We start from the raw sequence: 25,568 nt of genomic DNA on the forward strand, positions 1-25,568 counted from the left end.
TTCAAAGGGTAAGGGGAATATATTAAATAGTAAATATTTTGGCCATTGTGCTTTAGTATGGTCCTGCTTAAGACCTATTGGTCATTTGAGCAGAATTGTTAAAGTAAAGAAACTATGTTATGTCAAAACAAAGGAAAAGTCCTGTGGCACCTTAAAAGGATAAAATTTATTGTTGCATAAACTTCTCGCTATGTCTGAAGAAATGGACTTCAGCTGGCAAAAACTTCTGTTGTAAATGTGTTGGTCTTTAAGGTACCACATAATTTTTCCTTCACCTTTGCTGCAGCAGACCAACATAGTTGCAATATGTTATATCAAAATCTGTCTTCCAATATTCATGCCTCCTAAATGTTAATACTAGTGCTCCTGTCACAGAAAAGGTAGACTGAAAATAAAGTCGCAAATGTTTCATAACAGTTGCTTCCCTTGGGATTTCAAATACTGTGCAAAGCATTAACAAATAAGGCACAACAGGATTTTCCATATTTTCTTATATATCAAGGTTATAGTGTTTACAAATTTGGATCAATTGGAAAAGCAGCCCATGCTGATGGTTGTATGCTTTTCTGTGCTAATTCTAGAAAGTATAGGGCTTCCCTCTGTTTTTGGCAGCAGGGCCTCATGCAGGCAAATAGCAGTTCTTAGGCTGCTGAGTCACACTTGTGCTGAAATGGTAAATAGTAACAGGCGATACATACCAGATGTGTCAGAGAGAAAATGAATGCTTTGGCCAGCTGTTACTGAGTGGAGAAGCAGGGATTGTCCATTCATAGTTTAAAAAATGGTTGGCAGCAGTAAAAATTGGCCAAGAGAGGTTTGATAGTAGTTTGCTGCCAAAGGAAGCGGGCAGTCAATAGCACATTGAGAAATCGGTAAAATGAGTTGTATAGTGCAGCCTACATTCTAAAGTCCTGGCAGTTCCGATGTGTCACTTATTTTCCCTCTGTAATCAAATCATTTGTACTTTTATGCTTTGAATTGTTTCATTAATGCAATTTCATAGTGAACGTTGTTTGGTAGTAGCTTGATGCTGGTCATGTGCAAACTACATAAAATTCTCAAGAAAGAAACTTTCAAAAAAGTAGCCTGAATTTTTGTTGCTACAGAATGAATAACATTTGGTTGGTGACTTCAGAAACCAGTTTCTTCCTTTGTTGTAAAATATTTGCTGCTGACATCTTAGGGTTCAACTATAAATATTGGTTTCATTTTAAATACTTGATGTTTGTATCCAGGTCATAAATATCATTCTTCAGTAAAATGAATGAAAAATATTTTTGCCTAAGTAGTCTGCATACTACTAATATGCTCTGACCATGCACACATTGATGTCATCCATTTCAGGTTCTGTTTAGTGTGAAGTGTGGAGATTTGCCAAAATATAGACAAGTATAGTTTGCAAGACTGTAAAAGTTTGAGGTAAAAAATACTAAGTTTAAGGAAACTGTATTGTATAGCACATGTGTAGGTATCTGCAGTTTTTCAAAAACTGAAGTCCGGGAGCCTGCAGAGGTGAGAGGAAGGTGTTTTTTTTTTTTTTAGGACATGGTATTTTGAGTTGCCATTTGAAAATGTTATCTTTAGGATTTTCCATCCTATAAAAATAACGACTGGGATTTTATATCTGTTCATGAAGATGGTTAAGAAGTAATCAACCCAAAGTTGTAAATTATTAGTGAGGCTGATTGGAATGGTCAGCTCAGATGATAAACTAAAAGATTAAGTCTAACTGAGATTTACATACCTAACTTTTTTTTTAATGCAAGAGATTGGATCCTACCATTTCATTCCCGTGGCGTATGTACAGTCCTCCAGCGCAAAGTCCTTCCATGTTCTTTCATCAATGGAGGAGTCCTTGTGCTGAAGGAACATACAAGCATCAAAGGAATGATGTAGTATGCTCCAGTCCAGTGTGGGAATTCATAGCCCCCTGTGAATTTGGACTCATGTACTTATTTACTTCATACCTTGCCTATCCCCCCAATGGGATCTAATGTGGCTTATTTTGTTGTCTCCGTTTCATCCTCACAACAAGCCAGTAAGGTAGATAAGACTGAGAGTGTGTGACTGGCCTAAAGTCACCCAGTGAACTTCTGTGGCAGAGTGGGGATTCAAACCTGTGTCTCCCGGATGGTAGTCTAGCACTCCAGCCACTACACCAAACTTCAAGTCTTTCTTTGTGGTGTGTGTATAAGGTACGAGAATAGTGTGGTAGTTGCAAATATGATTAGTATTGAGGGGGTTTTGTTGTTGCTGTTTTAAGACTGTATTGAGACCTGATTTATGGAATTAGGAATTATTCAGAGTTGAATAGCTCCGGTCCATATGTTCAACAGTTCCCATTGAGAGTAGTGATTGTGTGATAATCAGTTCTATTCAGGTTGGTTTTGATTCTGCAACTACTGCTTCTTTTAAAGGTTGAATCCCATTATCCTCCAGTCCAGATGCTTGTGACACCCAAGGCTGTTTCACTGTCAATGAGTCGGTCACAATATTTTAAACCATCTCTAACATCTGCTGCTGAATCAGGCAGGATTCGACAGAGAATAGAGATGAACCACGAAGTATGTATACTTTAAAACATTGAACTTTACGCCTTTTCTAACCTTAGAAATTAATTTACAATCTTAGATAAATTTGATTCAGAGGTAGCTTCTATATGGTTTGCTTCATTTTTAATTCTTTGGTGTACTGGGTACTTAGACAAGGCAGACATATCCAGGCTATTAATTTGTACAATGTAAAGAAAATGTGAAAGATGTAGTAAATGTCCTGTTAAGTAGTTTGTGGGAGAAGAAGGAGTACATTAATAATAAACCTTGTGAACTTACTTTCCCTATTGAAAATCATGGAGCAGCTTTATGTACCAAGTATGTAATCTAGCAGAATGTTCTTTTTTCAGTAGTCTTGAGCTGCAGTTAACACTGGGCTGGCAGGTTAATTGGTACAGGCAAAGAAAGGATCACATGGAATCTGAGTCCTTCTATCCCTTAAATAACAGGTTTAGAATTATGCTGTTCAAGATTTATGAATCAAGAAGCTTCTAAGGGAGAAAGGAAATGATATGAAGAAATGCATTTACACCTGGAGAGGATTTATTTGGTGACTTCAGACAGCAGGGGGCAGCCAAGGAGTTCTGCCGTGGAACCCACTGAAAAAGCTGTGGGGGGTGGGGCTTAGACATTTAGGTAAACAAGAATCTGTCGTCTTGTTACTCACTCACATCAAGTCATTTTCCCCAGGAATAACAACTCAGAGTGGGGCCAGGAAATCAAATAAATGAACTTGATACATATTTTTTCTTTGCAGGGAGTGAAAGAGAAAAATCCATCAGAACATCAAAGAGATCTGTCAGAAAGGTACGTGAAGTCTTGTCCTAGACGTAAAGAAGCTACTGTGAATGAGTTTTGTGGCTCTTTTATGGGTACCCTGTGTGTCTTTCTTTCAAAGATAGTTAATGGAACATATGCACAATCCTGAAATGAAATATTAATTGGAGAGAGTTGACTTAAAACAAACAGCAACTTTGAATTGCAGATACAGACTTTGAAATGTTATAAAGCACAGCTCTGAACAAAAAAAAGCAGGTATCAATTGGCATTGCTCTGCAAACAAATTAGGATTAGTTTAACACTGTGGTAAAAGCTGGTGATGAATGATCAATTGTTACACAGAATATTAAAAAACAGGAGAAAATGAGTGATGGCAAAGGGGCAGCCACGTTTTCCTTTCCATAGAGGAATGGAATAGAAGTCTACACCCTAAACCAACCACAGGTTATGTAAGCTCACCCTTTACTCTTCTAGCCATTGGTGGAAAAATATAAACTCCTGTGTTCTTCAGGTATTTTATAATGTTAAGAGACATTTCCTTTAAAATGTTTCCTGTATCCAAGTGAAGAGACTACAACTTCTTTCTTACCCAATTAAATATCTGCTTGACACTTAGCCATCTTTAGGCAATCTTTAGACTTTGCCTTTCGCTTGTATATTTTGCTATATACTTGTTGCAATCAATAGATTGCTTGCATAGGCATACCTTTTGGGGGGTTGGTTTTGTTTGCAGGGTAAGTTGAGCTTATGGATGCTGTGAAGCTATGTAATATGTATTGAATGAGTCAAAGTTGGGTTGTTGGGTTAGTAGGATTGTATTTAACTTTGTTAGTGTGATACTACTCAAGGCCATTGGGTTGAATGAGTAGTTTCACTTAAGTATCCTATAATATGTATTGGTTCTGTACTAGGACTGTCTCAAACCCTAAGTTCAGTACTTCTGCATCCAATGGATTACCTCCAGCAGTGGGAAGTGGTGGCGGCAAGATGAGGAGGGAAAGAGGTGTCCACTATGTATCAAAATCTGCACGAGAGGAGGAGGTAAGAATATTTCTTACTCTGCAAGGTGAGTAGAGAGGCAATGTGGGGTTAAGGTGTGAGACTAGGACATGGGAAACCCAGGTTCAGATCCCCACTCATGCCATGGAAGCTTGCTGAGTGACCTTGGGCCAGTCACACACTCTCAGCCCTGACCCTGGCTAGTATTTGGATGGGAGACCTCCAAGGAATACTGGGGTCATGATGCAGAGGCAGGCAATGGCAAAACACCTCAGAATGTCTCTTGCATATGTCAGCTGTGACTTGAAGCCCCCCCCCAAAATGAGAGTAAGCACAGATGTCATGACATGGAGATATCTCTTAATAGACTGTGGGGAGGGTTGAGCTTCAAAACTTTGGGCCTCAACATGGTTTATATAGGAACTTGTTAAATATCAAGCAAAGTTGTACTTCACATTCCTGTCGGATCCTCTCCAACGATGTATTAGTCATTAGAATATCCATTCTAACGAAATCTAAATAATAATCCTATAACTGCACAATTTTAGGAGTTGGAGGTGCCAGTACTACCAGAAATATCTTTGCCCATCAGCGCGTCCTCATTGCCAAACTTCAGCTTTGGCCCTCTTGCTAGTACTACGGCTTCATCTTCACCTGTCAGCTCTGCACAATCAGTACCTAAAAAGGTAAGTTATTTTTGAATGTTTTGCATGCTTATCCTCTTACATCCCTACCATCCTGTCATCAAGTTCTAGCCTCTTCCTTCATGCGTTCACTGTCTGGGTGACTTAAATTGTCAGCACTGAGAGCTCAGGTGCCAATTCAGACCTGGGTGTCTCACGCTGACCTGCATAATCATGTTGTTGTTGTTGGGGTTTTTTTTATGCCTACTTTCTCTACCACTTAAGGCAGAATCAAACCGGCTTAAAACCACCTTCCCTTCCCCTCCCACAAACAGCAGACACCCTGTGAGGTAGGTGGGGCTGAGAGAGCTCTTAATAGAACTGTGACTAGCCCAAGGTCACCCAGCTGCTTCATGTGGAGGAGTGAGGAAACCAACCTGGTTCACCAGATTAGCGTTCGCTGCTCATGTGGAGGAGTGGGGAATCGAATCCAGCTCTGTAGATCAGAGTCCACCACTCCAAACCACTGCTCTTAACCACTACACCATGCTGAGCAAGGCTTTCTTTTTTGGTTCAATCAATTTCTGTTCTGTATGAGGGAAGCAAAGCAGTCAGCAGATGCCTTTTTCCTCTTTGGCAGTCACTGACAGTCACAGTGGCCAGCTTGGAGGGCTTTAAGAGGGGAGTGGACATATTCATGGAGGAGAGGGGTATTCATGGCTGTTAGTTAGAATGGATATTAGTCATGCTGCATACTTATTCTCTCTAGTATCAGAGGAGCATGCCTGTTATTTTGGGTGCGGTGGAACACAGGCAGGATGGTGCTGCTGCACTCGTCTTGTTTGTGGCTTCCTAGAGGCACCTGGTTGGCCACTGTGTGAACAGACTGCTGGACTTGATGGGCCTTGGTCTGATCCAGCAGGGCCTTTCTTATGTTTTTAATTACCAGCTCAGAAATAGAGTAGGTATGGTTGACAACTATTTTCATATTGCTGTAAACATTGGCGCATGTGGTTTGACTCTACTTTAAAAAAGATGCCTGGGATTTAAAGATCCGTGTTATGTCACAGACTGCCTTTTTCATTTCTACTTTTTATTACAAAACATTTAGAAATGCAGTCGTGCATATAAAAAAATAATACAACTGGTTATATTTGATCCAGCCATCTTTCATTCCAATATGTGAAAGGTAAAATGCATCTTTAGACAGATTTTTCTGGTTTAATATGTTCTAGATATTTGCTAGCTCTGTTTTTTTCAGGAAAGAAATGGTCCAGATTCCTCTCTACATAAGGGAGAACCTGCTGGTTCAGACCAGTGGTCCATCTAGTTCAACATCCTGTTTCACACAGGGGAGGGGCTGTGGCTCAGTGGTAGAGCATCTGCTTGGCATGCAACAGGTCCCAAGTTCAATTCCTGGCACCTCCAGTTAAAGGGACTAGGCAAGTAGGTGATGTGAAAGACCTCTACCTGAGACCCTGGAGAGCGGCAGCCGGTCTGTGGAGACAATACTGACTTTGATGGACCAAGGGTCTGATTCAGTATAAGGCAGCTTCATGTCTTCATGAGACCCACCAGTTGCTTTCCTCCCCTGATGTTGCTTCCTGGCACTGGTATTCAGAGGTTTGCTGCCTCTGTGTATGACTGTTGCCTTTATTCACTGTGGCTAATACCCACTGATGGACCTCTTCTCCATGAACCTGTCTGACCTTCTTTTAAAGCCGTTTGTGCTCATGGCCATCACTACATTGGCAGGCAGTTCCACAGTTTAATTATTCATTGAGTAAAGAAGCATTTCCTCTTGTCTGTCCTGAACCTGTTTCTGAGCAACTTCATTGGGTACCCCCAAGTTCTAGTATTAATAAAAAGTTGGAGGTTCTGCTTTTGAAAGCCTCTAAAACATGTGCTGTGGGGGTGAGGGGGTGGCTGCTGAAGTCAAAGATACACAAGCTATGTTGGGCATGCATAAATCACCTAGGCCCCTTCTAAACTTTATTGTGTATGTTTCCTGCATTGTTAACCAGCAGCAAATAAATCCCTTCAATAGAGCTTTTAAAAATCTCCATTCTTTTGAAAAATTCAGGTGCAACCAGCCAGTAATGCTAGCAGTCCTGTGTTCAGATTTTCATCTCCAATTGTAAAATCCACTGAAGCAGAAGTGCTACCAGCCATGTCTGTAAGTAAATAATGCATGTGTAAACTTATAAATAAAAGAAGATAGTGATAATGTAGAGAGAAAAGGACATAGATATTAATATTCAAATTAATTGTGTTGTATCCTGTGGAAGAGCTCTTGGAAAGGAGTTGTAGATCAGATCTTTTCCAGTCCTTTGTGTGCCGTAGAATTCTCTTTTGTGAGATGGAAGATTCTGGGGAATAAAATGGGGGGAAATCACCACCCATTTCCACTGGCAGACCTCTGCTAGCAAAATTAGCAGGCAGTTTTTTTTCTCCTTGCTGCGGCCCCTCCCGCCCACACAGTTCATTTTGTTCATTTCGAAGGTAAGTCCTTCGATCCTCAGCAGAAGATTTCCAGAGACAGCTCTACAGGGAGGGAAAGAAGATCTACTCCACCAACTTCATGAAATTTTCTCATTTACTCGTAGGATCCAGATGTTGGTGTTCACTAGATGGACAACCTAGACTGATGCTGTTTTTTTTATTGAACAGTCACTCTCCTGTAACAGTGGGGAAAGTGGCGCAATTTCTGAGATTTGCTGTGAAAGTTCGCCAGCAAGTTAATTAGAGAGTTTTTATTAATTTTAGCATCCTTTTATCTATTTATGTTCTAACATTGTCAGCAATGCTCAACTGCTACAATTTTCTGTTATTATGTAATCCTGTGTTTTGATTTTATGCCAATAAAAGAGATTATGAGTGTGTGACAAGAATGTCTTCTTTTCACATTTAAAATTTTTTTTTTTGCCAGGTTGGCGGTTTTAAATTTAGTGTCCCTGTGGCAAAATCATCTGAGCCTTCAGAACCCAAGGATGCTCCAGTTATGCCTCTGATCAATGCAGGTAATTAAGTTACGTATTTAGAAGAATTTTCTTGAGCAGGGAAATAAGATCACCTGGAACTTTATAGCAACATGTTAATGTTAGTGTTGTGTTGTAGTTTTTAACTTGTGCTTGGTTGGTACTGGTCTGGGTACCAGCCGAGCCCAAAGTAAAAACTACAATACCGTTTCTGCAAATCGCAAAGTACCTAAGTAACAACACCTGCAAACGTCAACATGCTTAGACTAAAAGCTGGCATCTACAACTATTGAAAGTCCGTCAGAATAGAACTCAAATTTTCTAAATCAGGCTTAGGCAGGATGTCTCCCAGTTCTGCAACTGATGCATCGCTGATGGAAGACTTTGCAGATGTCACCTCAGTCATTGAAGAAAAGTCTCAGCTGAAGGTTTTAATACGCTGGGGACAAAAGAACAACCTCTGAGAACTCACAGTGGAGGGGAGATCTCATTTTCCTCCTCACCCCTTAGTGTCAGTTTGCCGCCTCCCCCAATTTGGCTGCCTCCTCTTCTTCATTGTGGTCCTAGCCACTGCCAGTGTTCATGTGCCATTTTGGATTGCTATGGCAACCAAATATACTATTTGACTGCCAGTGATTTGGTTTAAGGAGTGTTTCAGCATGTGCAGATATCACAAATAACCTTAAGGATATTTCTTGCCCCCGAATGTGGGGGAGGGGCGCATGTTTAATCAATTCAGATTTTTCTGTAAACCTGGTAGTTTTCCTGGGTGTGCAGAACGTTACATGAGTGTGAATGTGGTAGATATTACCTCAAGTACTCTCAATAAAATCTAGTGAAACAAACATTTTCTTCTTCATATCCACAGCAGTCAATAATATCAGCAATAAGAGAGAAAATGAAGAGTATGATGGTCCCTTTAAGCCTGCAAAAGTCCTGAAAGAAGGAAGTGTGCTGGATATTTTAAAGACTCCTGGTAAGTCAAGTTGATGCAGGGTAAATATTTATTAGCAGGCAATGTTGCATTTATATGAACTTTCAAGAAAACTGTGTTGAATTTAACAAGCCGAAAGTGACCCCACAGTTGATGTTAAGGCAGTCCAGGGGTATAATGGAAGTTGTAACCAAAGTCAACAGTGAATAATGCTTATCCTATATAAATATATACAAGTTCCGCCCGTTTTCTTTCCCAAGTACGAAAATACACAAGTATCTGAAAAATCCCTGCAGCTCTTTTTCTTCCCCAGACCAGGGGGCAAAACTTTTGTGGTCCTTTTATATTTGTGGTCCTTTTTATTTCAAATATTGGGTTGGATCCAGTGGAGAGACTTCCACTTGCGCGAGGGTACTTGTCCCGTGCCTGCCACTACGGGCTCATTGCTTCTCCACCCCACCTCCGCTCCAACACAGGCTCGGGGAGAGCAGAGTCAGGCGCTGCAGCAGCTTACCTGAGGGAAAGACGAGCCAGGCAGCAGAGGCACCCACCTGTTGGGGTAAAAGACACTGGACCCGTCGACACCAGGGGGCAACGTGGTGGCGCAGCACAATGCTTGTACAAGAAAAGTACAAGAAAACAACCATGGCAGCTGCTTGCACAAAGTCAAATTTACTGTGTCCCCACTTGTATTGTGCAACTGATTCCTGGGTTTCAGGAAGTGAACCTAGCAGCTTCTCCACTCTCAAAATGGTTCTTTTAAGGTACAATATGGGAGAGGGAGGAGATTGTTGGACAAGATCTTGCATGTGTATGTCATTGTGTATATGAGCAAACTTAGATGGGAGCAGGAGATGTTGCATAAGAGCTTGCATGTTCCCTTCCCCAAGCAGAACAGTATTATGTTGGTTCCTTTTCTGTTCACTCATTACTGAATCCAAACCAAAATTTGTGGAACCTAAGGCAAGTATTCTTCATATGCTTTGTTTTTGTGCCTCATTTAAAAAGAAAATTCACAGTTTTCTGTGTGTGTAACGTGCCTTCAAGTGTCAGCCGATTTATGGTGACCCTGTAGGGTTTTCAAGGCAAGAGACTAGGGCCATCTTCCCACTGGCTACTAATTTACTAATATGTACAGGTTATCTTTTTTTCATTTATAAATAAGTTTTAAGCCTGCCTTTGGAGCTGTGTTGCAGGGCAGTTTCCCGCTCTGAGGGAAGGGCATCTTGCAGATTGGGATTATTCTCGCCTATTGCTAGGGGAGGCAGGACTAATTTTCTATTTCCTGTCTCCTGGGCGGGAGTAGCCCGAGCTTCCAGTTTCCCTCCTGCCTTGCTGGGGAGAGCACGTAGACAGCAGAGTTCTGCTGTTCTGTCCTTCTAGTTTAGCCCAGCCCTAGGGAAATCTTCAACCTTTCCTATTCTGTTCCCTATCTGTGTTCTTATTCCTACTATACAAAGAAATCTTCTTACTGTCCTTGAGAACCTTTCCTCTCCTCTCTCTACCTTCCTTCACCATGCAAGCCCTGGCTACCATGGGGTCTGCCGCTTTAAGCGGCCGGGAGGAGGACAACTATTGGAGGCTGATCATGATTGCGCGCTGCGATTGCAGGCAGCCACAACAACGAAACGCCCTCCGTCTGCCACTTCGGCGTTCTTTCAGAGTGGCAAGAGACGCCTTTTGCTCAGGCCTACGATCAGCACCTTCAGAAAAAAGCCTCAAAGAAGAGGCAAAATGGCAGCCGCAAAAAAAGGGCGTGAAAAAGCCGCAACCCCTGAAGGACAATTCTGGCGCCGCAGCAGCGGCCTCCCCACCTCTGGGGATTGAGGGAGAGCCACAGGCCAGTAGCTTATGTCCCTGCGCGAAGACAGCCACGGGTAATGTACCCCTTCCCCCGGGCGGGTCAGCGGGAGGGAGAACAGCGACAATGGAGGAGGTGGCAGCCATGTTAGCCCAGGCTCTGGCCACCCAAAAGCAGTCTCCCCCCCCGATCCCCCCACTCTCTCGGGCAGCTCCCCTATCCATTACAGTGAGAGAGATCCATTCTGCAGCCATGCTGGTCCATGGCTAACTAAGGGAGCCATGAAGACCAATTACACTCAACCTTCCCCCCATACTATACATGATCAGGCCTCAGTATATTCCTCTGAAGGCAGCATCAGGGATTAGGGAGAGTGTATTTCTGACATGGAGATCACAGTGGTTGATGGAAATCCCCCCCAGCTGTTTTCTCCTGAGGATTATCAATCCCTCCTTTCCAAAGCCCTCTCTGCTCTTGAGCTTAATGATGAGGCTGAAATGGTGGAGGAACCCAAACCCCAGGTCTGGCCAAAGGGCACTAAGTCCTACTTCCCCAGAGTAAACCAACAAATCAAAAGGGTCCCTCTGCCAGAATACTTTAGCAGGTGATTAAAACTGAGTGGGATAAGCCCACCATTAATAGGCAGTTCCCTGAAGCTACAAAAAAGCTTTACAACATGTCATCCACAGCCATGGAGCTTTTCAAGATACCGGTGGTTGATGCTCCTGTGGCAGCCCTCCAGTCCCCTGAACTCCCAGCGGAGGACGGGGTGGGTTGCATTAAGGATCAGTTAGACCGGAAGATGGAATTTCTATTTCGAAAGATCCATGAAGCTTCCACCTTAACGTTACAGGCCACCACCACAGCAGCAATCATTGCATGTGCATCCCATGCCTGGGCAAAGAAGCTATCCCAACTGTTCTTTGGAACAGATTAAAGAGTAGAAGAGGGAGTAGACAGAGTCCTCAAGGCCTCTGCCTTTTTAGCCGATGCCTCCCTGGATTCTCTCTCGTTTTCAGCTAGGTCAGTTGCTGCGAATGCAGCCATTCGCAGGGCTCTTTGGTTAAGAGCCTGGCCATTTGATGTCAAAGCAAAGTCTCTCCTACTAGCTTATCCCCTATGGGGAGGAAATCTCTTCGGAGAGCGGTTAGATAAGCTGTTAACAGAGTCAAAAGATAAAAACCGCACCATGCCCAAACCACATAGAAAGGAAACCAAACCTTTTCAGCAGCCTTTCCGATCCAATCATGCATTGCCAAGATTTAGGCAGGATCAAAAATGTACCTCATGGTTGGGCAACCATCAGTCCTTTCATCGCCCAGGTAGATTCTCATGTCCCTTTCAGAACCAGCAATTCTGAGGGGACAAAGGGGACAAATAACCCAAGACCGGTAAGCAGTGACGCCACTTCACCTGTGGGAGGAAGGTTGCAGCTCTTCCTTCCACGATGGAGGCTTTCACAGCCAGATGCCTGGGTGCTGCAAGTGATAGAACAGGGTTACCAAATAGAACTAAAAGCCAAACCAAAAAATCTCTTTGTACCTTCCCCAAGATCTCACTCTACTGCCAAACATGCAAGGACCATGGATGCCATTGCTCACCTGCTGCAAATCGGAGCCATCGAGGTGGTCCCTCCAGCAGAATACCGAACTGGAATCTATTTGATTTTCTTCACAGCCCCCAAGAAGAACGGGGACTGGAGGGCCATTCTGGACTTGAAGTACCTAAACAGGTTTGTGCAGTCCAGGCACTTCAGAATGGAAACCCTCTCGTCCATCATAGAAGCGCTGCAACACGGTGCATACATGACTTCCATAGATCTACAAGAGGCATACCTACATGTCCCTATCCATCCCACCCATCGAAAATACCTACGATTTGCATACATGGACTTCCACCTCCAGTTCAGGGCTCTCCCGTTTGGCCTGGGGTCAGCTCCGAGGGTCTTCTCAAAGGTATTAGTGATGCTGGTGGCGGTGCTTCGAAAAGAAGGAATTAAACTATACCCCTATCTGGACGACCTACTGATTTGTGCCCCATCCAGACAGCTGTCGGTATCCCACACTTGCAGGGTGATGCAAGTTCTAGAAGAACATGGCTACATCATAAATCGGGAGACAAGTCAAGTAGATCCCTTGCAGCGCATCCCCCATCTAAGGGTAATCATAGACTCCACCCTTGACCTGCTTGTCCTCCCCAAGAACAAAGTGGAAAGGATCTCCAACATGGCAAGATCCACCTCCAAGGCCCGTCATTCCCATCTAATGTCATTGGCCCGCCTGCAGGGACTTATGATATCCTGCATTCCTGACGTACCGTGGGCACGCTTCCACTCAAGGCCACTCCAGTGGCTCCTGCGCCCCTTCCAGGCATGCATAGCTCTCAAAAGCAACTGGCCAGTCTCTGTGCCTCTTCCGGTCAGAAGAAGTCTTTGGCAGACTCAATCGACCAACCTCAAAAAGGGACTGCTTTTCATCCTCCCACAACCCATACAAGTCTTTACAGATGTGTCTCTGGAAGGTTGGGGGGGCCACGGCAGAAAACCACATCGTCCAGGGGACCTCAGTGGAAAAGAGCCAACATATCAACCTGTTAGAGCTCAGGGCGGTTCATCTATCGTTAAGGCACTTCCATCGCATCATTTACAACAAATTTGTTCTCATCAGGATGGACGTGTCGGCAAAGGCCCACCTAAACAAACATGGTAGGTCCAGGTCGTTGACACTACACCAGGAGGCCAGCAAGATCCTTGCCTGGGCAGAGAGAAACCTTCTGGCGATCCGAGCCGAGCATATCCAGGGCTTCCAGAACATCCAGGCAGACTGGTTGAGCTGTTGCACCATCGATGGGAGAATGGGCCCTGTGCCCACACGTCTTCCTGATCCTGGACAAGTTTGGCCCCCTACAAGTAAACCTGTTTGCCTCGTCCCAGAACAGCAAACTTCCTTGCCTTTACTCCCGCTTCTACCATCCTCAAGCGGAACAGATAGACACTCTCCTGGCTCCGTGGCCCTCGGGCACACTCTACGCCTTCCCTCCCCTACCTATCTTACTGAGGGTACTCAGAAAAATCCGGTCAGAGAGGGCGACGGTGATCCTGATCGAGCCAGACTGGCCAAGAAGACCCTGGTTTGCGGCACTGACATCAATGTCAATCCAGAGACCTTGGCGGCTCCCATGTCTCTCCAACCACCTACAACAGGGCCTAGTTGTACACCCCAGTCCTGACACTACAAAATTAACACACTACAAAATTAACACCCTTGCTGATGCGGTTTTCGGTAGAAGAGTACTCCAACATGTCATCGAAGTGGAAGATCAAATCCCTCCTGGGACCTAGCTCTTGGACGTCCCAAGCTGCAAGGTGCCCTTCCCTCAGAGCGGGAACGGAGCCTTGTTTACTCACTGAGAGGGTTCCTTCTGCTCTGAGGTAGAAGGGCATCTTGCCCACCCGAACAGAAAAATAGTAACCAGGGTGGCATGCTTGTCAGGGACAATAAAAGTCCAACTCAGTTAATGTTAACACAGTTCTCCACATTCAGGAGTTCCTTACCTTCAGTATTCATGTTATTACTGATATCTGTTGTTATCTGTGTTACCTGTTTTTTATACCTCCTGTCTCAAGTAGCTTGTTAGTGGTCAACTGGAAGCTCTGGCTATTCCCGCCCAGGAGACAGGAAATAGAATATTAGTCCTGCCTCCCCTAGCAATAGGTGAGAATAACCCCAAGCTGCAAGATGTCCTTTTACCTCGGAGCGGAAGGAACCCTCTCGGTGAGTAAACAAGGCTCCGTTCTGTGCTCTTGCCAAGGCTCATATTACTGCTTCCTTCCCAACATTTAGCCACAACAGTCCTTGCCAGAAAATACAGAATTCTGTGAACACCTAAATATTGCAGTTAGAATAAACTGGTTTTTGTGTGTTATAAACAACTTGGACTCATATAAACAATCTGAAAACAGCTTCAGAAATCATAGTATATGAGAGAGGATATTGAGTAATTAAGCTCATTTGATGTGGGTGGTTGCTATATGCTGCTAGTTCAGCAAGCATTTGTTGATCTGGCAATGATACCTCCAAGTTTGTTTGCTTGTCTTGTAAAAAAAAAGTGCTTGTTAGGAATTCAGGCTGCCTTTTCTTTTCCTTTTCTTAGGCTTTGCCTCTCCAACCACTTATTCCTCATCAGCTACTCCACCTGTCACAACAAGCACAGTAGTTTATACAAGGCCAGCAATAAGTAGCTTCTCAGCAGCTGCTTCAGGACTTGGAGATACTTCAAAACAAACCTCATCGTATTGGCAGTGTGAGGCATGTCTAGTGGAAAACAAGGCAACGGACAGCAAATGCATAGCCTGTCAGACGGCTAAAGTGTCAACATCAGATGGTACTAAACACTCTGGTACTTTGAATATCGCCATCAAATCAGCTGTTTCTACAACAGGGACACAGGGCTTTGGAGACAAGTTTAAGGCAGCAGTTGGAACTTGGGACTGTGACACTTGTTTGGTTCAGAACAAACCAGAAGCTACAAAATGTGTGGCCTGTGAAACACCAAAACCTGGAACAGGAGTAAAACCAGCTCTTGTCTTGCCTGTGGTCACAGAAAATACAATGACGGTGTCTTCCTCTTCTAGCTCCACTGATACAACAGTCACTTTGGGATTTGGGGACAAATTCAAGAAGCCAAAAGGGGCTTGGGAGTGTTCTGTGTGCTTAGTGTCAAATAAGGCAGAGGACAGCAAATGTGTGGCCTGTCAGTCAGACAAACCAGGTGAGCTTGCAACATTTGAAAAAGCACACACACGGTTTAATTATTTTATCTTGCCCTGAAAAAGTGTAGGACACCTCTGAGTGTAACCTGGCATTTTAAAAATGTGAAAGCAAATGATGAAGTCTCTTTTGCAATATTTGTAATTAAGTCCCCTATTATTTGCCTTCCTTTCTTGCCAATATATAGTGTCCAATCAACCATTATATGATGGTGAGCAAATTACTAAATGATCTCCATCGCTAGTTTTACATGCTTGAGACTGTCAAAGTTAACCCCCATGCCCAAGCAACCTCACAGACTGAAGGCAAAGTGAGAAGATATAGTATAATTCATTGTGTGTGATTATTTTTAAAATTTTCTTATGGATTGAGAGCTGGCTGAAAAATAGGAAGCAGAGAGTAGGAATCAATGGTCAGTTCTCACAATGGCGGGATGTGAGCAGTGGGGTGCCTCAGGGATCTGTGTTGGGACCGGTGCTTTTCAACCTGTTCATCAATGACCTGGAGTTGGGGTTAAACAGTGAAGTAGCTAAGTTTTCAGATGACACCAAATTATTTAGGGTGGTTAAAACAAAATCGGACTGTGAAGAGCTCGAGAAGGATCTCTACATACTGGAAGAATGGGCATTAAAATGGCAAATGAGATTCAATGTGAGTAAGTGTAAAGTGCTGCATATTGGGGCAAAAAATCCCAACTTCACATATACACTGATGGGATCTGTGCTGGCAGCGACAGACCAAGAAAGGGATCTTGGGGTGGTAGTGGATAGCTCAATGAAGATGTCAACCCAGTGTGCGGCTGCTGTAAAAAAGGCAAATTCCATGCTGGCCATAATTAGACGAGGAATAGAGAATACAACTGCTGATATCATACTGCCCTTGTACAAATCTATGGTGAGACCACACTTGGAATACTGTGTACAGTTCTGGTCACCACACCTAAAAAAGAATATTGCAGAGCTTGAGAAGGTGCAGAAAAGAGCAACCAAAATGATTAGGGGACTAGAGCAACTGTCCTATGGGGAGCGGTTAGGACGCTTAGGGCTGATTAGCTTGGAAAGAAGGCGGCTAAGGGGAGACATGATAGAGGTCTATTGTCAGGTTCTCCAGCCAACCTGGGCAATTCCCAAAAAGCCACTCGCTCAGACAGCCAAGTGAGAAGCAGGTTAACTTTATTGAAAAGGCAACAGGTGCAGCTCAGGTAACTTGCAGAATACAAAGCTGCTAATGAGCTAGCCAGACTACAGAGCCAAGTTAAAACGTGGTAGCATGATTACATCACAGGTGCACATTCTAGCAAGCCTGGGAAAGGAATTGATAACAACGCCTGGGGGGAAGGAAAGGAGGATGAGGGAGAGTGGGAAGACACAGCTCGTTAGCTGCTCAAGGCTACAGCGACGGGCGGAGGGGAATCGAGGGTGAGATCAGCGCAGCAAATATGTAAACAACTGAAACCAGGCCTGCACTCATGCCAGGAGCCTAACCGCTTGTACAGGCCGGCCCCAGCATGAGACACAGGCATGGTTTGGAGAGAGTGGACAGGGAGACGTTTTTCTCCCTCTCCCATAATACTAGAACACGGGGCCATCTGCTAAAGCTGGAGGGCGAGAGATTCAAAACAGATGAAGTATTTTTTCACACAACGCATAGTTAAATTGTGGAACTCCCTGCCCCAGGATGTGGTGATGGCTGCCAGCTTGGAGGGCTTTAAGAGGGGAGTGGACATATTCATGGAGGAGAGGGGTATTCATGGCTATTAGTTAGAATGGATACTAGTCATGCTGCATACCTATTCTCTCTAGTATCAGAGGAGCATGCCTATTATTTTGGGTGCGGTGGAACACAGGCAGGATGGTGCTGCTGCACTCGTCTTGTTTGTGGCTTCCTAGAGGCACCTGGTTGGCCACTGTGTGAACAGACTGCTGGACTTGTTGGGCCTTGGTCTGATCCAGCAGGGTCTTTCTTATGTTCTTCTAGGATGTTATGCTACATTATCCCTATATATTCTAGAAATCAAGATCATGGTGCAGTGAGAAAATAAGAATTAATGTCCTTCTCACCTCTAATTGCATCTGTTCATTCAAAATAGACAGTCTTTCACAAACTCTTGTTTAATTCTTTTGGACTCTGAGATGCCCACATTAAAGGGCAAGGAGGTTTACCTTCCTTAATATATTTTTGGTAGTAAAACATCTTACAATGCAATCCTAAACAGATTATCCTTGGCCTGTTAGACTTCGATAGAGTGAGAAGAGTGTAACTCTGTCAAGGATTACATTGTTAAAAGTATTAGATTTTGGATTAAGTACCTTTAAAACAGAAATGGAAAAGAGGTGCCAGTAAGCTCTTCATGGTAATTTCTTGAAACATGTATTATGACAACTCTCCCAAGGTTTCTCAGATGAAGTGGACACTACTTCATCAGATGTTGTGGCCACTTATACATTAATTCTTATAGCACTGCACTAGTGTAAATTAGTTCTGAGATAGCATATCATCTCTTTAAAAAATGGAAAAGGTTTCCTGTAATCCAAAAAATCCCATATAAAATACTTCTCTGTTTCAAGATGACTTGGGAACTCCTAAGAAGATGAACTCCTTTAAGTGAAAAGTAGCCACCTGTTTTTGCAGTACCCTGGCTGTTCCCCCCACCTCTTAGAAAGCCTAGCCAACACACAGGCTCAAGCATTTGCACCTTCCTTGTCTTCTTTTCTTACCTTGGAAGTATCCACCCTGGGTTGCTAATTAGCTGCTTTTTTGTAAGTGCAGAATAGCCTAACCATGATTCTTGCACTTTGTGTGTCTTTTAATTGGAAGTAAATTCTATGGAATTCAGCATAACCTGCTTTCAAATAAAAATATATGGGATGGTGCTGCTTGTTTCCCTTGCACGTTTCAAATAGGTATCATTAGCTTCATTTTAGTCGACAGTGCAGAACAGTTCAAATCCACCATGGGCTAACGTATCAGTACAGTTGGCAGCCTCCGAGCGGGGCTTGGAGATCTGGAATTACAACTGATCTCCAGACTGCAGGGATCATTTCCCCTGGAACAAATGGTTACTTTGAAGGGTGGACTCTATGCATTATACCCTACTAAGGTCTCTTCCCTTCCCAGGCTCCAACCCGAAATCTCCATGAATTTCTCAACCTGAAGTTGGCAACCCTACATATTGGAGACTTTGGAAACCATCCGTAAAGTGTGTTGGAAATGTAAAAAGAAAAACCCACAATGAATTGGGTTGAGGAGATTAGAATGATGTCTGTCAATGTTTTTAAGTGACTTCTGCCATTGAAAAGCAGCTGTTGATTACGTTTACTTTTTTATATATACTAGCAGTTGCTTGACGTGGTGTTTTGATTTGATGATTAATCTATAAATTATGTTTCTTTAACCAGGAGGTTTGGTGCCTGTGGTGAGTAGCAGTGCTTCCTGTTTGCCCAGTCTTTCTGGTGGTTTTCTGGGCTTAGACAAATTCAAGAAACCAGAAGGGAGTTGGGACTGCGAGACCTGCTTAGTACAGAACAAATCAGATGCCACAAAGTGTGTGGCTTGTGAGAGTGCAAAACCGGGCAGCAAGGCGGAAGTAAAAGGTAAGTAAAACCAATACACAGCTCCTCAGGCAACAACACTCAGCTGTATGGGCTGTTTGTTTTGTTAAGCCCTGTCTGCAAAAAATAAGAAAGGCAGGCTCAAAAAGGCCCACGTTTTTCTCTCATTTTACCCTCCCTCTCCACCCACTGCTAGTTCTTCCATGGCCAATGCATATACAGAAACACACAGAATCAGCCTATTGTGCACATTTCCTGTATCAGTAACCTAAATGGGACGCTTTGGTACACAGTTGCTTTCATTAGCATATATCAAGGCTGGTCCTGCCTTGGTGCAATAACGTAACCAAGCTTTACCTGGGTTTGGTCTCAATAATTCCTTAAGCAACACACACCATAAAGCAAAAGAAGGCTTTATTGAATAAATTCAAGAAAAGCTATTAAAAAGGCATATAGTTAAGTGGCAGTGAAATGCACAAAAATAAAACTGACTAGCTGTCTTACTGGAGCCTAACACAGTGTAGTTGGCTCTTATTATGCATAAGTGCAGCAGTTCTGGTGATGGACAGAGAGAGATTCCACTAAAAAGTTACTTATTGCACTCAGAATTGGCTCATACCATTAGGACTTACTGGACAGGGTTTCTCAATATAAAGTCTTCAGTTATTTCTGTAGTACAGACTTGGCGTACAGTTTTGTTTTGTTTTAATTTTTAGGTCTTGGTACTTCTACTCTTTCTGCTGCTTCCTCGGCCCCATCTGCTCCTTTGTTTAAGTTTGGTATTCAGTCATCCTCTTTAGAATCGCCTCAGATGCTGGGAAGCACAGGGAAAGACTTCAAGATTGGAGAACAAACAGGATTTAAATTTGGTATTACGTCAGATCTTGGAGGCTCAGCGAACGCTGTGACCGGAGGATTTAAGATCTCCGAAGCTGAAGGCTCCACGCTGGGAAGCTTTCCAGTGGAGACTAAATCAGAGGACCGCTCAAAAGAGAGCAAGAGTAGCAGCAGCTTCAGCTTTGGACTTGCGTCTGGTGCTACCAGTACATCTAGCACAGGGTTTCAGTTTGGAATAGCTAACCTCGGGCAGCAAGAGAAGAAAGAAGGACTTAACAAGCCTGCTCTGGGGAGTTTCAGTTTTGGCACAGCCTCTGCAGCTTCATCAGAGAATAAAACTGGAATAAGTGGCTTTAAATTTGGAAATTCTGAGGGAAAGGAAGGTGCGGTGACTCCCTTTTCCTTTAAGAACCTGGAAGGGAAGAAAGAGGAGATTCCCTCAGCAAAAAGTGGGTTTGCTTTTGGTACTGTGGAACCTGTGACTGCCCCGCAGCTTGTTTTGGAAAGGACAGATGACAAACAGGAGACTGTGGCCCCTTCAAATCCATTGGTGTTTGGAAAGAAAGCAGAGAATGAAGAGGCAAAGGCGCAACCCATCTTTGAATTTGGGAAGGTGGAGCAAACCAAAGATGACAGCACAGGAAAACCTGCTTTTAGTTTCAACCTGGCAAAACCAGCAGAGAAAGAAACTGAGCAACCAACAAAGGCAGGTTTTACATTTGGTGCACACACCAACCCTGCAGGTAGGTGCAAAAATTCTCTGCATTTTCAAGTTTTATTTATTTTTATTATGTTATTTACAAAATTTATATCCTGCCATTCTGCCCTCACAAGAACCACCAAAGCAACTAACTATTTAAAATGTATATGGTAAAATCACATTTTAAAACCATTAAAATAAGCCCTCCCCCAAAAAACCACACATCATTAAAACAGTTAAAACATTGGTTAGGAAGGAGGGATCACTGAGGGAATGTCAAACAAAACAAAGAAGTCTTCGCCCACTGGCGGAAGATCGCAACAGAGGGGGACAAATGGATCTCCCTGGGAAGAGAGTTCCAGATCTTTGGGGCCATAACTCAGATTGCCGCTCACCTAATCTCAGAAAGTGCGGGTACCCTGAGCAGGGCCTGTGAAGACCGTAGTGGTCAGGCACGTTCATAAGGAAGCAGGCAGTCCTTTTAGTTTCCTGTTGCCACGATACAGTAAGAGTCAGTTATTTTGGGAAGTGATTTAAAGATCATGCTGTTACAAGGAGGCCTCCCAAATCCTGACATATGTTCATAAAATGAACCATTAGGCTTTCTTGCCTTGTGGATGATTGCTAATAGCCCGCTTGGTGAAAGGCTGTATAAAAAAATGTTTTTTAATGAGCTTGTATCATTTTGGGGATACTTGACAGTTAAGACTTCTAAGAGACAGGAATTTCTTCACATGTAAAATTCCACTATTTAGCCATGAATTGGATCATGTCCATGTTGCAAGTTTTTGAGTTTCTGGGCTGGTGCCACAGCACACAAAAGTTTTTTAAAGTATTTTTGAATAGGAAGGTAACCTTGGGGAAAGCTGCCCAGAGGCTGTACAGTTCAAAGGATCCTTTTTGTTCAGCTGGCTGGTAAGGATTCAACACAAGCTCAGCTATGCCATGGGAATCGGATGTACTTAAACAGGCTGTTATATCCTCTAGATTGGGCCTTTGTTGCTAATTTCACATAAATCTGAGGAGAGCCAGAATTCTCTAACTACAGTTTTGCATCTGAATATCTGAAGTAAAATTTTATAAGTTTGCTTTAGTTGTAGAATAGCAGTTTTTGTGTTTTTTAAAACTCCCATTGACTTCAGGAAAAATGTAATACTAGAAACCACCACCAGAATTGGGATGCTGGTCAGTTGACAGTTTTGTTTAACCATGATCGTTAATTTCATGAAGCCACAACTGTCACTATAGTTGCTAAGTGCACTTTGCTTACTTATACATTAAACCCAATTTGTAACTTGTTTATTCTGGGGGTCTCCAATAAAAACGAGAACTATTCCATCTGCCATTTACATGTATTTAAATTTGCAAAGAAGGATCTTAGAAATAACAGATACATAATATTTTATAATTTTAACTTATTTTTTTCACAAGTCTCTCTCTTTTTTCTAGTTCTGTTAAATTAATACGTTAAATACTTTTGACTATTTTTGATCAGTCAGTTGGAGAAGTATCTTTTGGTTGTTAAAATAGCCATCTCTTAAATCCCTGCTTAAAAGAAAGTAGGAAAACCAGAACAGGAATGGAAACTTTAATGTGTGAAGTTGATAATTGTATATAGTATTATTCACATATTGCTGATTTATGGGTGAATGATTTTATAAGAGCTAGGTAATGCCTAATTAAGCAATTACAGTCATGATGTAACCACAGATCGTTGAGGTGATTCAAGTGTGTGTGTGTGTGTGTGTGTGTGTAAAGTGCTGTCAAGTCGCAGCCGACTTATGGCGACCCCTTTTTGGGGTTTTCATGGCAAGAGACTAACAATGGTGGTTTGCCAGTGCCTTCCTCTGCACAGCAACCCTGGTATTCCTTGGTGGTCCCCCATCCAAATACTAACCAGGGCTGACCCTGCTTAGCTTCTGAGATCTGACGAGATCAGGCTAGCCTGGGCCATCCAGTTCAGGGCTGATGCAAGTACTGTTTATTATTTATTACAAGGCAAGCAAGTTAGCAAAGGACAAGAGAATGAAAATACAAAGTTTAAAAATATTTTATAATGGATACAGGATGGAAAAGAAAGCCTATGTAAAAACTGGAGAAAGGGGAAAATGTGGCCAACACAATGTGTAGAAGTAGATCAAATCAAAAGAGGAACAGAACAGAGAGGGTTTTTTAAAGCATGATGACCAGAAATTCATTGCAAATGGCTGAGTCTAGAATAAGAGAATGGATGTGACTGGATTTGAAGAACGGGAGATTGATTGAAAACGACTCCAGAAAAAAAATGTGAGGAAAGGGGAAAAGAACTTCAACCAAGAATCATGAAAAAGTACAACCAGGAAGGGCAATGAGGTCGAATTTAAGCTCATGGGAGGATATCCTGTGAGGCAAATTAATATTGAAAAGAGATCATAAGCACAGAAATAGTTTTAAGTAACTGGGATAAAAGTGGCAGCTTAAACCAAAGAAATAGACAATGGAAGCATTAGGAAGAATACAGTATTTGGATGGGAGACCACCAAGGAAGTCCAGGGTTGCTATACAGAGGAAGGCACTGGCAAACCACCTCTGTTAGTCTCTTGCCTTGAAAACTCCATAAGGGGACGCCATGAATCGGCTGCGACTTGAGGGCACTTTATACACACACACACACACACACACATACACACACACAAAGGAAGAGACCTCAAAAAAGATACTGGGGGTCACTTAAAGATGTAGGTGAGGAAGAAGAATAAAGACACTGAAAGGTAGAATCAAATTAAAGGTAGAGAGGCACTGAAAGGTAGAATCAAATGAACATAGAATAATTGAAACAAAAGAATAGAAAAATATGCAATGTTGAAAGCAAATAATCTAACGAGACTACGATACTTAGGATATATATAATGTATTTCTGAGTATCCAAATCACTTTGCATGTTTGATTTGCAATTCTCTGGAAAATTACTTTGAAAAGGAATAACAAGGAAGCCAGATCGAGAAGGCAGAATTGGTGGGAAAGAGACTATACTAGAACTACCTGCCAAAGAAGGCTGCAAAAAGTAAAGTTTCCAGTCTCTAAAATAATAAGAGCTGGTTTCAAAGAAGATTACATGAGGAGAAGGAAAGATTAAAGTTCTGGCTGGAGGCAAAAGAACTAAAGGAGAAATGGATTATAATAGGTCAAGATAACTAATGATGTTGCAAGATGAATGTAAAAGCAAGGAAAGATGAGAATGTGGCACAGTTCAGACACAATGTGAAACCATGGTTTAATTAAATTGACTGTGGTTAGTGTGATTGTCTGAATGTTGGGCCTCCAGTTATGGTCCATCAAGCCAGGGTCTGAAGTTGATCTGTTAGCAACAGTTAGTTAAGGCTATGATTTCCCATGGTAGACAAACACAGACATCCTGGATTGTTCCCCAACGGTGTTCACCCAGACTACAGAAGGAAGACAGCATTTGTTGAGGCAAATCAAGATTTGTGTGATAATCTGTGAACCAAATCCTGATTTCATAAACTAACCATAGTTTTTTAAAAAAATTATGGTTTTGTGTGACATCTGAACTAAATCCGTAAATGAAAGGAAATACAAGTACAAAGGGCAAGAGACGGGGGAAGAGAAGTACAGGAGAGCAAAAAAAAGGCCAAGGTGAAGAAAACATTAACACAGACCTGTATGTTCAAGTGGAGGAGAGGAAGAGCATTAATGGAAAACGTTTAGAAAAAGGATATGAGTACTGAGCAAAAAAGATAGATTTGCTTTTCACCTGCTACAGCTTTCAAAAAGTATCGTGACTGTTGAATTTCACTTGTGGAAGGTGATAGAGCCACTGAAAAGTTTAATCAAGTCTTCACCATTTTGATCATGTTGTGGATTGTGGACATGTCCTTGAGTAGCCTGCTTTCATGGCATGCAGCGTGGACTAGTCTTTTTGCCAAAACAGGCGGTGAATGCACAGCCAATGTTGCTACCCAACCATCTGGTGCAGAATATGTTACAGTTTTTGCAGTCTCTCTGCAGAACATGTGCTCAGTGGACACTCTAATACACACATCTGTGAAGCCTGACAAATTTTACAGGTGTTAAGGCAGGACTGTTCCCTCTCTCTCTGTCTTTGTATCTTGAACTGTTGTTTCTAAAGTAATGCACTTAACTTCTCCTTTCAGATCCAGGATCAGCAAAGCCTGCATTCAGTTTCTTGAGCCCTAGTTCTTCTAACTCTGCTGTGCCGAGTGTTTCTGCTGGCAGCAGTGGCAGCAGCAGCAGAGTATTCAGCAGTACTACATCTGCCTCCAATCCTCCTCCACCAACCTTTTTGTTTGGACAGGCCAGCAGCACTGTGAGCAGCTCTGCTTTTGGTAATCCCACTGACTCCAGCACATCACAGTCCTTTGGGTTCTCTCAAGAGAGCAAGCCACCAGCGACCACCTCCAGCACAAACACCCCTGTTCCATTTCTCTTTGGGACAGCAGCTACGACTAACAGTACTGCTAACTCTGGCTTCAGTTTTGCAGCCCCCACCACCTCCACCACCACTGCAACTTCCACAGGTATTCTCAAAACTCGGAGCACGTAGGCTTGTGGGTGTACATGAAAGACACTTGGCTTTCCAAAGACTTGCTGTGGAGAATGGATGGAAAGGTCTGAAATGCTGGTTTAAAATACTAGATTAGACTGGTAACAGATCTGTTCCAGTAACGAATTCAAGGGATTCTTGGGGGAAATAGTGTTTTTCCTAAGTGTTTGAGCACTTTCCTAACAATCTGCAGAATAGCCTATAAATTAGAATTAGCCTATAAATTAAACGATGAGCCCCTTGGCGCAGAGTGTTAAGCTGCAGTACTGCAGTCAAAAGCTCTGCTCACGACCTGAGTTCGATCCCAACGGAAGTTGGTTTCAGGTAGCTGGCTCAAGGTTGACTCAGCCTTCCATCCTTCCGAGGTCGGTGAAATGAGAACCCAGCTTGCTGGGGGTAAAGGGAAGATGACTGGGGAAGGCACTGGCAAACCACCCCGCAAACAAAGTCTGCCTAGAAAACGTCGGGATGTGACGTCAC

General features: G+C 43.0%; 1 protein-coding gene across 1 annotated transcript in view; it reads left to right on the top strand.

Annotated features, from left to right (window-relative positions):
- Window positions 1-25,568, top strand: part of NUP153 (nucleoporin 153) — a 65,807-nt gene that overhangs the window by 34,579 nt on the left and 5,660 nt on the right. The window contains exons 8-18 of the mRNA XM_056854808.1: window positions 2,418-2,564; window positions 3,310-3,359; window positions 4,244-4,373; window positions 4,880-5,017; window positions 7,038-7,130; window positions 7,884-7,974; window positions 8,801-8,908; window positions 14,820-15,437; window positions 18,835-19,029; window positions 19,704-20,567; window positions 24,679-25,062. Of these exons, the coding sequence (XP_056710786.1) occupies window positions 2,418-2,564; window positions 3,310-3,359; window positions 4,244-4,373; window positions 4,880-5,017; window positions 7,038-7,130; window positions 7,884-7,974; window positions 8,801-8,908; window positions 14,820-15,437; window positions 18,835-19,029; window positions 19,704-20,567; window positions 24,679-25,062 (2,818 nt within the window). The remainder of the gene's footprint in view (window positions 1-2,417; window positions 2,565-3,309; window positions 3,360-4,243; window positions 4,374-4,879; window positions 5,018-7,037; window positions 7,131-7,883; window positions 7,975-8,800; window positions 8,909-14,819; window positions 15,438-18,834; window positions 19,030-19,703; window positions 20,568-24,678; window positions 25,063-25,568) is intronic.

The sequence above is a fragment of the Euleptes europaea genome, chromosome 8, assembly GCF_029931775.1.
Source record: "Euleptes europaea isolate rEulEur1 chromosome 8, rEulEur1.hap1, whole genome shotgun sequence".
NCBI lineage: Eukaryota > Metazoa > Chordata > Lepidosauria > Squamata > Sphaerodactylidae > Euleptes > Euleptes europaea.